This window comes from Quercus suber, unplaced genomic scaffold (genome assembly GCF_002906115.3).
Source record: "Quercus suber isolate HL8 unplaced genomic scaffold, Cork oak 2.0 scaffold_415, whole genome shotgun sequence".
NCBI lineage: Eukaryota > Viridiplantae > Streptophyta > Magnoliopsida > Fagales > Fagaceae > Quercus > Quercus suber.
In genome coordinates this window covers 676,009-689,624 of record NW_027069866.1, presented here as the reverse complement: position 1 = coordinate 689,624, position 13,616 = coordinate 676,009, and the positions used below count along the sequence as shown (strand labels likewise).

The following is a 13,616-nucleotide window of genomic DNA, read 5'->3' as shown; positions in this document are numbered from 1 at the left end:
AAAAAAAAAAAAAAAAGATAAAGCAAACAGTAAAGGTAGGGTAGACCGGGGCGCCAAGGGACCTATTCTTTCTACTCAATCTCGCCCCCAGTGGATGGCCAGTTAACGGCAACCTCCGGGTCCTCTGAGCTCTAGGCTAAAGGGATAGCCTGCAGAGGCACGGCAAGTATGGCTGCCTCCTCGGTGGTAGGGACCTGGGTGTCAGAGGGGGGATTCGCAACCTCTTGGGGCGCCTCCTCATTGGGGCCTTCCCTTGATTTAGCAACCGAAGCCCTCTCACCCAGAGTATCCCCAACCTCTTCAACAACCTCCTCAGCCGCGGAGCCATCAAAAGCGGCCTCACGGATAACAGGAGGGTAGTATACGCTCTCCGCCTTCCACAGGTCGGACGAGGCCTCCACCCTGGCTTGTTTGAGGGCATCAGCCCAGACCTGGGAACAATAGCGCTGGCATACACCAGGAACCTGAGCTTCGTAGGCGGCTTCTATCTCGGCTACCCCCTCAGCATAAGCTGCCGCCTCGGCATCCTCCTTAGAAGCCAGGGCCTCTTCCCTACCAAAATTCGCCTCAACCTTAGCCCTCAGCGCCTCGCCTTTGGCCCATTTCGCTGCCTTTTGGGCCCCCTCGGCAGCAGCCACCTTTGCTTTTAGATCCTCAATCAACTCCTTTGCGATCTTCAGCTGCTCTTCCGCCTCGCCCAGACGCCTCGTCTGCTCTTTGGCCTGGTTCTGGGCACCAGCAAGACCCGACTCCGCGCTGTCTCGAGCCCTGGTCATCGCCTTCAACTCCTTCCTGGCCGTGGCGAGGTCAGCCTCGGAGGTCTTGAGAGTCCGGGTGGCCTGTAAGCGCTTCTCACGCTCCATGTCCAGGGTCTTCCCCTGGTCGTTGGCCGCCACCTCCAACCTAAAGGTAGCCTGGACAGCTTGCCAAAATAATGAATGCACAATAAGCCAAACTCAGAAAAGAAAAAAAAAATTAAAGTCAGAAAAATCATAAGTACTAGGGTTCTTACCATTCCCAAGTACCGCTTGAGGCTGAGGAAGACCTGCTTGCTCCTCAAGGAATCTAACTCAACCATATCCGCAGGGAGCAGCAGGCATCTCTCTAGCGCATCAGCCACATGCGCACCTTCACCCTCCTTAAAATCCTTGAGGGAGACGTCATCCCTCAGAGGCTCCCCGTAGAGCATTGGGGCGGAGGGCCAGGCCTGAGCCTCGAGCGGGGTGATAACCTGCCTATCTTGGCTTTTGGTGCCTATCCTTATCTGCTTAAAGGGCCGCAAAGTATTGTCCTCATCCTGCGAGGACACTGACTTATCCTCCATAAGCCTTTTGCCATTGTCCTTCTTCTTCTTGGGATCGGTGGGCACGGACCCAGAAGGTAGACTCGTCTGAGGAGGAGGAGGGGGAAGCCTAGACTGGGCAGCAGCCGACCTGGTCTGGGCAGGCTGATTCTTGGGAGAAGGAGGGGGAAGCTTTTGCTGGGACTTCCCCGGTTGGCCTTCGACCAGATCTAGCAGACTGGTGTGGGGTTTCCTCTTGTAACCCATTATAAGCTGAAGAGAGGTTTCTGACGCTAGGAGGTCCGCTTCGGTCAGACGAGGATCGCCCAAGTCTCCAGGAGGGTCCTCGGACTGATTGACTTGATCAAAAATATCAAACTCTTCCTCGGTGGGGCCAAAATCAGCTTCTTCCTCTTCCCTCTCTGGATCTTCCTCTGTGGCCTCGGCGAATCTGTGGGAGGAAGAAGGGCCGGTCAATGTGACGACTTCTGGAATGGAGGGCTCCTCGGGGAACAGAAATCCGTCCTCGGTTACAGTGATTTTCTGCAGCCGAGGGTCGTTTGCTCTGATCACGTGCTTCGGAGCCGCGAATGATTTTTGAACACCCCAAGATTTTGTGGGCGGCCCTAACTTGATGGTCAGCTTCGTTCACAAAAACTGCCACACTTAGCACTTTCTGCAAATCCTCCCTGTTGACCAGGTTGAAGTGGCGCTCGAAGGCGTGTGGGTCTACAGGAAGAAGGCACATTCGTGTTAGTAACCAAATAAGGCAAATTACACCAACAAAAAAAAAAAAAAAAAGAACTTGAACCCCCTCCTATTCCCACTGCACACCTGGTATCCCCTCCGTCATTAGGCAGTGAAGGCCATCGTGCCACTCTCCAGACACGATGAGGAAATCCTCGTTCAACCCCTTACTAGACTCAGGGAGGCACTGGATAAGCCGTACCTTGTGATCCCTTGTCTTCATGTAATACGACTTACCCTTTAGGAGCTAAAGGTTGTAGCACCAGTTTACGTCGTGGTAGGTCAACCTCAGCCCCATCTTCTCATTCAGGGCGTCCACACAACCCAAAATTCTGAAAACATTGATTGCGCACTGGGTGGGGGCTAGCCGGAAATGCGTAAGGTAGTCCTTCATCACCGGTCCCATGGGGATTCTCATGCCCTCTTCGAGGAAGGTGATAATGGGAATCACCACCTCACCCTCCTCCCTCCGAAGGAGCCACTCCCCATCCTCACAATACCTCAAGCCTACGTTACTAGGTATCTCATAGTCGGTGATGAATTTCTCCATCGCCTCCTCAGTGTAGACATACTTCTTAAATCTACCCATCCCAAGTGATGCCTAAAGAACTAAGAAAGACCAAATGAAAGAGAAGAAGGAGTAGAAAGGAAGAGAGCTCAGAGAGGGATAGAGCAACTTACACGAATGAGGAGGAGCTCCTCGGACAGGCTTTTTGTGCTGGAGATGTAAGTGAGAATGGGGTTGGACTCAGGATAGACGTGCGAGAACTCTTGATTGCAAATGAAAAAGAGGAAAAAGTAGTTTGAATGGGTATTTATACCCAAATTGAGGAACCGTGCGGGTTTTTCCGCCCATAAATGCGAGGCGAACCTCCACCATTAGATTGGCATCGCCTCGTTGAACGAGGGGAGCATAGAGCCACCTGAATTTAATGAAGAGCACGTTACGCGCCTTGTGCAGATGAAAAGACTCCAGTATTGATGGGGGACAAGACTCGACTGGACACGAAGCAGGCCTGAGGATGTCAAAATCCTTCTCCCCGCCCGAGGATGCGAGCAGCAAGATTTTGAGGGCTATTGTGGGGCCAGAAATTCAGGCAGCCCTGGCCCACTTCAAACCAGGCCCAAAAGCCCATGCCAAGGATGTATGTAGGGTCCGAGGATAAAAGTAAAAAGTCCAGTCTCCAAGGAGCTAGTCCGAGGATGACTCTGTCCTCAGACATCCGAGACCATAGAAGTACACAAGCACCACACCATCAAAGAGGGTCTTCTTGAATATCCGAAGAGGAAAGAGCAAATGCCACACGTCAACAATGGGAGCACGGCGGAAGAGCATGTCTAAGACGACCTGTCACCTCCACATTAAATGCCCACAACTAACGTCCTGGCCGCATTAATGAGGAGGGGATTACAGAACAGTGTTGCATTAGTTGCCGCAACCCGCAGGGAGAATGGGAAGGTGGCTGATGGGACAAGTACTCAAGTAATGGCCTGGTTTCTCAACAAATGTAGGGCTAGGATTAATGGGGAAAGGAGTATATAATGTAAGGGATCTCTCTTGAAAAAGGGGGGAGAAGAAAGGAGAAAAATGAGGGTAGCAATCTGCATTCTCCTGGGAGCAATTGTAACCAATCACCAAGGAAGTAATAAGAACTGCAAGCTCCCAAGAGAAAGTCCGAGGAGCATCATTATTCACTTTCATCTGAGAGCTATCACGCATGGTCGTTGCATCCCTTACTAGGGCCTAGTTCTTGACCCCGCTCTCTACAAATTAATTGCAGAGCTAGCTAGGCTTGGGTCCACTCCCTTAACCCATCAGGAGCCCCGAACCTGGTCCCTACAAAGTCTATTATAATTTTTTTTTAACTTCTTTCTCTAGAAGAAGAAAAAAAGAAAAAAAAAATCTAATCCCCCTCAAGTTGCATCTTATGTTTTATTAATTATTTTAAAAAATTATATTATTAATTGTTAGGATATGTTTTCTCAAATCAAGGGATAAGATTTAATTATAACTTAATTTAGCATAAAATTTAATTATAATTTAATTTAGATAAAACTTTATCATCTAAGTTTCAGAAATTTAAATTCTACTTCAACTAAAAATCTATTATCAAAATTTCAAAACTTATATATATTCACTAAAGGTCTTTCCATAAAATCCTTCTTGCTCCCCACATTTTTTTTTTTTTTTTTCTATTCCAAGATCTAAGAATGAAATAATCAGCAAGTTGGATTAATTATAGATCACAACTTCAAAAATTATATTATTCCAGCCGCAAATAGTCACATTCTGAAAAGAAAAAATCACAATGTTATATAAAAATTATTTTGTGCTTAACATTATTTTTCTGATACCAATTATTTTGCTTCCTTAATCTTGAACGTCTCTCAATCAGTATTCTTTTTGGCTGATATTAATGCAAGCATATCTCCATAATGAGGCATGGCTCACACTTCACAAATCACAACACATGCTACAGCGTGGACAAAACAAAAGTTAGCATTCACATCAATTCATGCAAAAAATTTTGTATATTTTAGCATAAAAACTTTTTTTTTTTTTTACATACTTTCTTTTCAAAATACTTCACATCGGATTATTTATTTTATACTACATTTCATTAAAATGTCAATTTTTCTTAATTTTTGAAATTGTTTCTCTTTCTTCACACACAACAACCATCATTTACTATCTTCCTTCACCATCGAGATACATAAAAAAAAAAATTAAAAAAATAAACAACTAAATATAAAATTAATAGTGTCAGTATAAATTGATACAATTATACACGGACTAATGTAAGTCATTTTTAGGCAAAACTATGTAGATTATACATATTTTTTTTATTATATACGGGCTGATGTGAATGCTCATGTAAAAAAGATTTAGATTCTTTCACTATAAAAAGCCTACCTATCCTCTAACCTTTTGTTATGAGAGTGAAAGAGAGAATGGCAAAGCTAGCTCTAGTCCTATTGCTTTTCTCTCTAGGCATGGCCATGCAATTGGTGCTTTGCACCAATGGTGAGCCCAAAGAACTTGACGAATGGATCCAAAAGCTCAATCATGCCAAAGAGAAAGTCTCTAGGCTCAATTTTTACTATCAAGACACACACTCAGGCAAAAACCCAAGTGCAGTGGCAGTAGTTGAAGCATCAACGACTAATAAATCACCCACCTCGTTTGGACTAGTCAACATTATTAACAGAAGGACCTGAACCCACCTCCAAGCTTGTGGGTCGAGCTCAAGGTCTATAGGGGTCAGCTGGCCAACAAGAACTAGACCTACTTATGGCCATGAACTTTTTTTTCACAACTGGGAAATTCAATGGTAACAGCCTCACTATTTTGGGCAGGAACGCAGTGTTTCATCCAATCCGTGAGATGCCAATTGTAGGTGGGACTGGTGCTTTCAGCTTTCCGATTGGCACGTGGATTTGTGACAGCAAAGACACATGTTCTCAATCTTACCTCTGGGGATGCTGTTATCGAGTACCATGCTGTGGCTATACATTATTGAGCTCCAAGCCTATAATAATGGAGTCTCTATTCTCTTTCAAAGGGTCACACAGTGCTTGTTCATTTCAATAACAAATTCATCTACTTTGTTGGAGGCAATAAAGAATCTGCAGTTATGACCTACAAAAAATAAAAATGCACTTGCTTCTATATAAGATAACTTTGCTAGCCAAAGAGACCTCAACCAGGTTGCATAATTTGCATTTCTATTATCCCTAAAATCATTAACAGCCTTTGTAAACTCAATGTCATCCAACTCTTCCAATTACTGCAAGTCCTTCAGGCACTTTTGATACAATGTTTTCTCATCCGATGCATAGCTTTGAACTTTTTTGCTAAGAATATCTCACATAGGAGGTAGTAGTATTATTCACCAATCACAATATGTGGATTCTGCATATCGGTGGAACCAGTGTATCAATGAAACCCACGTATTATGAGTGAGAAGTAATGTATATTGGAAACAAAATATATATTTTTTCTCATATAGAGTAATTGAATTTCAACTCATTTACCCAACTTTATAGGCACATGTTTTTTTTTCTTATGACACAATGATGTTGAAGCAAGAGATTTGCACTCCTTGAGTTGTGTCATTTATATGCATTAGTAAACCGAAATCAAAGGTACCCTATAGTAAATTATCAAATGTTCCAAAAGTTTAAAATTATTAAAAAATAATTAATTTAATCATTTTACTATATATTATTCTAACACCATTTGAGTAGACAAGTTAATGGTCTCTAAAGATCACACTTTTTTATCTTCTTCTTCTTTTTTTTCTTTTTTGATTTTGGTGTGCACTCATGCACAATGTATGAGATTGAGCATTTTCTGTTGATAATTATTTTTTACCCACTTCTTTCTTTCTTTCTTTCTTTCAGTGGTGGCTCCACTTGTATGTAAGGGTGGCCCCAGGACCACTCTCACTTGCCAAATTTTTTTTTTTATACTTAGCAAAAAATATATATAAATAATTAGTTTAAACTAATCTGTTCTGTGATCACCCTGACTTTTAAAAAAAAAATGTATATATACTTACAAAAAAAATATTATACACTAAATTAACCTATTTTGACTACTCTAATAAAAATGTTAAACACCCTGACCTGAAAATCATAAGAATTTGAGTTCAACAAAAATAAGAGTAATGCTACATTCATAATATTTTCACAATAAATATTATGTGGTAAGCTGTTAGTAATTCTAATTTGGGCTCAACATTGACATGTTTTACCTACCAATAACAACTTGTTACATAAGATTTGTTATGAAAATTTTCAATTTTCAATTTCTACTTTATTTCTTATTAGTCTTTTTTTTTTTTCACTTTGTAAGTACAAAAAAAAATTGTAATATTTCATGTCTTTGTGTGATTTTTTTGTGACATTGATATATTCAAGTTGTCTCTTTATTAGATTTTGTATAATTAAATTTCTTAGTGACCACCCTAAAAAATTTCTTAGAACCGAATACATTTTTCAAGGATATTGCTAACTTCAAAAAACATTTGCATCAATACAGCAATTAGATTTAAAGGTGCATTAATGTTAAGCATTTTTTTAAGGTTTTTATATAATTTGATAGTTACAACCGGAAATTGAATAATAGATGTTTCCATTAAAATTCATAACACTTTATCTAGCTTAAAATAGGAACATTGTATCTAGTTTTAACCCAAAAAGAATTATATATCGAAGGAACAAGGAATATTTTCCAAAATATCGTTAGAGCTCCAAGCTCGGACCCATAATTTGTGTCTACCCAAGAGTCATTGGACCATTTCAGTGTATTGAAGAAGGCCTCACATTCACAATCCCTCCGGTGCAATCAGATATTCATATATAAATAAAATTGCCGTTTTAACTCTTTAAAAAAAATTTGCAATTGTGAAACTTTATAAAAATAGTCATCGTTTTTTTTTTTTTTTTTTTTTACTTGAAGAAAGAAATTTCATTAAAGAGAAACTTGACTAATACAGAGAGTTCTATCTCTTAACAGTCATGTTTGATACATAATCTTTTTCATTATAACATGATAAACTGTGATTGAAATAAATTATTACTTTCATATAGACTCATCTTTTAGCACTGAACCAAATATTCTTGGTCACTAAGTAATGTACGTTCTCGTGCATAAAATACAATCAATATACTCCCTCCATCTCATTTTTTTTGTCCTCTATTCCATTTTGAGATGTCCCAAAATATTGTCATGTTTCTAAAAATAAAAGTTATTAATTTACTAATGTTCCTATTATACCCCTATTAATTTACTAATTCAATTTTTTAATAAATTTTTTTGAGGGTAGATTTTGAAAACTTATACATTTTTAAAAAATAGACAAGATAATAAAAGATGTTCCTTTAAAAAGTTTGACTTTTCAAACAGGACAAAAAAATTGGGACGGAAGGAGTAGATGACTGTTAAAATTATTAAGCTGCTGTGCTTGTGACTTTTTGTTCTCGCAAGTTGGTAACTTGGTAAACTTATTGTTTTCTGTTTGAGCTGTTTCTTGATGATAGTACAATTAGCCCAGGCTCCTAGCCACACACATTTTCCTCAAAAAAATTATTGATGGTAGACAGGTAGATCAAAGCATTATTGCTTTAAGATGCCTAATGGGTCTTGACATTGGCTTAAATCTTAACCCTTTTGCGTATTTTAAAATGCTAAGAAACCCACTAGCCAAAAGTTTGTCCGGCTAAAGGTAGGTGGAAAATAAAAATAGTGACCTTTTGGTCAAACCCTGTGATGAAAATACGAAATAAAAAAAATAGTAGTATTTAATATTTGGGAAAACAAAAAAGAAATGTTGTAATTTGATTTGATTCCAAGATTAAGAATGAACTGTAACACCATTAATTATAGATCACAACTTCAAAAATTATATCATTCCAGCCACAATTAGTCACATCCAAAAAAAAAATCACAATATATCATATATAAAATATTGTGCTCTTTAACATTATTTTTCTGATACCAAATATTTTGCTTCCACAATCTTGAACGTCTCAATCGGTATCCTTTTCGGCTTATATTAATGCAAGCACGTCTCCATAATGAGGAGTCCAAATCTTCTGTCTCATCAATTGTGCTCCACTTCATATTCCACCAATAAAATTTCAACAACTAACATTTTTCATTAAATGAGATATCTCATTAAATGAGACAACTAGCCTCTCTCATTAAAGTCAGAGTTATCTCATTTAATGAGAGAGGCTAGTTGTCTAAATTTTATTAGTGGAGCATGAAGTGGAGCACAATTGATGAGACAGAAGATTTGGACTCCATAATGAGGCATGGTTCACATGATTGCACAAGTCACAGCCACATGATACCTTTGACAGAACCCAAGTTAAAAGGGTGAAAATGCTTTCCACTATAAAATGCCTACCTATCCTCTAACCTTTTGTTGTGTGAGTGAAAGAAAAAATGACAAAGCTAGCTCTAGTCCTATTGCTTTTCTCTCTAGGCATGGCCATGCAATTGGTGCAAAGTACCGATGATGAGCCCAAAGAAGTTGATAAATGGATCCAAAATCTTCATCATGGCGAAGAGAAAGTCTCTAGGCTCCATTTTTACTTTCATGACACACTATCAGGCAAAAACCCAAGTGCAGTGGAAGTAGCCGAAGCATCAATGACTAAGAAATCACCCACCTTGTTTGGACTACTCAACATTTTTGATGACCCATTAACAAAAGGACCTGAATCCACCTCCAAGCTTGTGGGTCGAGCTCAAGGTCTATATGGGTCAGCTGGCCGACAAGAAGTGGACCTACTTTTGGCCATGAACCTCTTTTTCACAGCTGGGAAATTCAATGGTAGCAGTCTCTCTATTTTGGGCAGGAATGCAGTGTTTCATTCAATCCGTGAGATGCCAATTATAGGTGGGACTGGTGCTTTCCGATTGGCACGTGGATTTGTGCAAGCAAAGACACATTTTTTCAATCTTACCTCTGGGGATGCTATTGTCGAGTACCATGTTGTGGCTATGCATTATTGAGCTATAATAATGGAGTCCATATTCTCTTTCAAAGGGTCACATGGTGCCTGTTCATCTCTATAGCAAATTCGTTTTCTTTATTGGGACTCTGTTATTTTGTTGGAATCTTTTTATGTTTTGCATTGTTGAATGTGTTGTACCTGTCGTGAATATAGCATTATTTGGATATTTTGTGTTTTCGAAAACTGTTAGTGAGATGCATTTAAAATTGATAGAGATTTTGCAAAGAATAAGTTTAAAACTAAAGGAGCTTAGGCTTAAAGCTTCTTTTTGATAAAGCCTAACACTTTAAATTTATGGTAAATCAATCAATCCTAATCCTCAAAAGAATGGTTTTTGTGGCTAGTTTTTGAGGACAAACCATTACATGACTGATACTAGCACCATTTTGCCATAAAAGTAAGATGCTCTTGCACACCACTCTTTCTAAATGTAAAAGTAGAATTGATACTTTTTAGTTTTTATCATTTTGTTGTAAAAGCAGTGATTGACCACTTCAACAAAACCAGCTACCATTAGAAGTTTTGCCTTGTCTCTGTCCTACAACGATCTGCTCTACGAGAGCTCATACCTAAACATATTCCTATAACTTGAAACCAAAGTTCAGAAATCATCAAATCATAACAAAATAACACAAACAGATTGTTAAGTCTTTGATGGATTTCTGAACTTTCCTCAGATTCATGAACATGGCTAATAAAACTAAAAATTGCTTGATTGCCCGGATATCGTTGCAGAAGATATTCCAGTTCAAGTGCAGAAGATATCCCAGTTCAAGTACCATCCATGCCTTACAAAAATGCCATTTGATCATCTTGATTGGGCTCACAAATAAGATTCCATCACAAAGCTAGTAGAAAATCTTATTTTTTTTTTTCTAATGTTCCCATTACCAGAAAGCTAATAGGGTCCCCTATAACAACAACATAGTATGTCAACTCAATTCATTTCAAAGACCTTGTCTTTTAACTCCTTGTTTCCTACTTCATCCCTTATTGTAGCTTCAAAGCTCCAAGTAAACATCAATAATGAATGCAAGACCAACATGAGAAGGATGTGATATTCATAACAGTAAACCTTTGGCACCTAGTAACTAGAAACTAACTAATGGCTTATTCTAATTATTAAAAAGTAGCAAGGACAGTTGCGGCTTTATGAAAAGGACACTGGATTTCCTGAGCAAAGGGGTAACAAGCACGGGTCCAGGGTATCACATGTACTCATTTGGAAAGCTAAGGCTGTAAATTCCTTGGCCCATCAACAAGAGATAGGATGAGACCATAGAACAAACGGAACAGCATTAGATTAGCCTACCAAAGAAAAGGACTGACAGCCTCATTTTAGAGTACTAGGGGCGCAGTAAACAACCATCTCATCATATGGGGCTACCTTGAACGGACCGATTATCAGTTCACACTTATCCTCCACAACTTTGTTCCGCAACTTAGTTCAGATGGCAAGTTATTGAGTAGTGGACAATCACTTTTCACCACTAACATCCTGCCACCTCAACAAGTTGTGGAACAATGTGTCCCTGCACTTATTTTTATCCTGACGGCATTAAGCAATTGCCTGCTTGATATATAATTACAAGAAGATAAGGAAGACAATTTTTTGTAACTTTCTTCATAACCCCTTATGTAACTTCTTGTGATTCATGCATAATAAAAAGTGTCAATGATGGAACCACGCGAAGGTGATGTTGCTCCACTCAACTTGTTACCTAAACAAGTGAAAAATCTTGTAAAAAAATTGTTTCCTAGCATATATACATATAGCAAAATTACAAATTCATAATGTAGTTGACAGCCCTATAAGGGAAACTCTACAGTCCAGCAGCTTCACTATCAAAGGCCACTAACAAAACATTGCTTTAGGTGAGCATTCACACATATATTTACAGCCATCAAGCTGCTATGTGACTGGCTAATCGGCCACCATAAGAATATAATTAGTGCCTATCATAGGAGGCTTTTGGTAGTGACAGCCATCATAATCAGCCAAATAGTGGAAATAAACAAACTAATAAGCAGATCCCAGTGGAACACCTTCAATGGTTAGCATTCAAACTGTCACAATGCAAACAAAAACTCCATGAAAAATGATATGTCGAGGCATCACTCACGTGGTATGGGTTTAGTGTGAGGATGCAACAGGTGTATCATTGCCCAAATATATCCTACTTTCTGTTGACAGGGTTGTTCATGCCACAAAAATCATTGGGTTAAGGGGGGAAAGAAACAAAGGCCAAGGGCCTAAATAAATAATGAAATCATACTCTCTAGGACACATGAATATAAAAAATAAGTTGAAGACATAACAGCTATAAACCTCACAGAAAGTTTGACTTGGAGTATATTAAGATTTGCATCATAAAGGCATATGCCCTCAACTTTGTGTAACAAAATTCTGTAAATTCAAAGAATAAAAAGTTCACCATTCAAGTAAACATAACTGTCTTGATCATGTTAATAGTATCAATAATATTGATTTTCACAATCATCTCACTAACATACCACTAGTAACAACAGATTAACAAAACCCCTTGTTCTAATATCCTCAATGTGTTAACAAAAATAAAAGAAATCATATCCTAGACTTCAAGAGAAGGTGATAACAATCACCTTGAATACATAAAGGGTGTGAGGAAGGCCAAGTAACTAAACGCTGTGGATATTTAAAAAATAAAAAATAAAAAACGAATTTTCACACCAATAGAGAGATATTAGACATAAGCATATTTGACAAGCTGCAACACTTGGTCCAGTAGATTAAAAGGGAACAAAATTCATCAAATGCTGATATCTAGCAAAGAAGCTAAATTACTATAATCAAGGAAAGGTACTTTTTGGGTTGAGAGAAGATGAAATAAGCAGCTTAGTATCACTCACTTTTGATGATGATCATTAAGATATGGTCATTTAAAAGTTATTTCCTATAACCGCGAAGCTGCTGCAGTATAACCTAATTTCATCATTGACTACACTGCAATTGTTGAAAATGACCAAGTAGCTTTCTGAGAGAGGAATGAGGCTGGCCAAAGCTATTTGAATCTGTTCCAAGCTATTTAAGCAAATGCTGACTTGTCCTGCAATTGTTGAAGATGACCAAGTAGCTTTCTGAGAAGAGGAACAAGGCCGACCAAAGCTATTTGAATCTGTTCCGAGCTATTTAAGCGAATGCTGACCTGTCCTGCCCCCCTATTATTCAGATTGGCACGAGCAATCAAGTTTGAAGACCGTCCCACAGGGATCTGGGACTGTATATTTAAACCAATGGCAAGATCACCATGCCAATCCATGACAGAAAGACCTAGATATGAATTATTTGGTGGTGGATCATCCCCTAACTTCTTTTATGAGAGTGGTTCTAGTTAACTTAATTGATAAAATCTCTTGTTGTCAAATAAGATATTTGGGTTCAATTCTCACTTACACCAAAAACCAATTGATATCTGGATCTGATAATAAAAAATATTATCAGAAGTAAACGTCATAAATTAAAATTCTTTTATAAAAAAAATTGTAAAAATAAAAAATCTTCTTTACAAGGAAAAGTAAGAGAGAAATTGTAATTATGGAACTGAAACTTGTTATGATCATATCAAAATAATAATAATTTACATGATACGCATAAATTTTTTTAACTGTGTAATTCGCAAATCATTGATTGGAAATGCACAAAAAGTAAATAAATCAATCAAGGTTTATCAAACAAAAATGATTGGTTGTGATTCGATTTGGTATGATACATGCACCTAACTTATAAAACACAGTAATTTCAAATAGGATTGTTTCATCTTTGATATAATAAACAAAAGATGTTAAAAATAGTTAACCACAAACTTAAATTATCATCAAAACATCTTCATTATGCAGGAAATAAAAAAGTATTAATTGTCAAACCATTGAATATACCGACGAAGTTGAAAAAGTTTTATTGTACATCTAGGTCAATTCATATTTCTATTTGTCCAAATTGACATAGTATATGTTGAATTTGATTTTGACAATAAATAAAATATATACACTGATCCATTTCGTCTTCTATGATATAGAT

The 13,616-nt window shown here is 38.2% G+C and overlaps 1 protein-coding gene and 1 pseudogene across 1 annotated transcript; both read left to right on the top strand.

Moving 5' to 3' along the window:
- The first annotated feature begins 4,981 nt into the window (after nucleotides 1-4,981).
- On the top strand, nucleotides 4,982-5,550 carry LOC136062439 (dirigent protein 22-like; annotated as a pseudogene).
- Nucleotides 5,551-8,984: 3,434 nt separating this feature from the next.
- Nucleotides 8,985-9,742, top strand: LOC112026152 (dirigent protein 23). The gene has a single exon (XM_024058836.2). The coding sequence runs from the start codon at nucleotides 8,985-8,987 to the stop codon at nucleotides 9,555-9,557; it is 573 nt and encodes a 190-aa protein (XP_023914604.2). The 3' UTR covers nucleotides 9,558-9,742.
- Nucleotides 9,743-13,616: the final 3,874 nt, after the last annotated feature.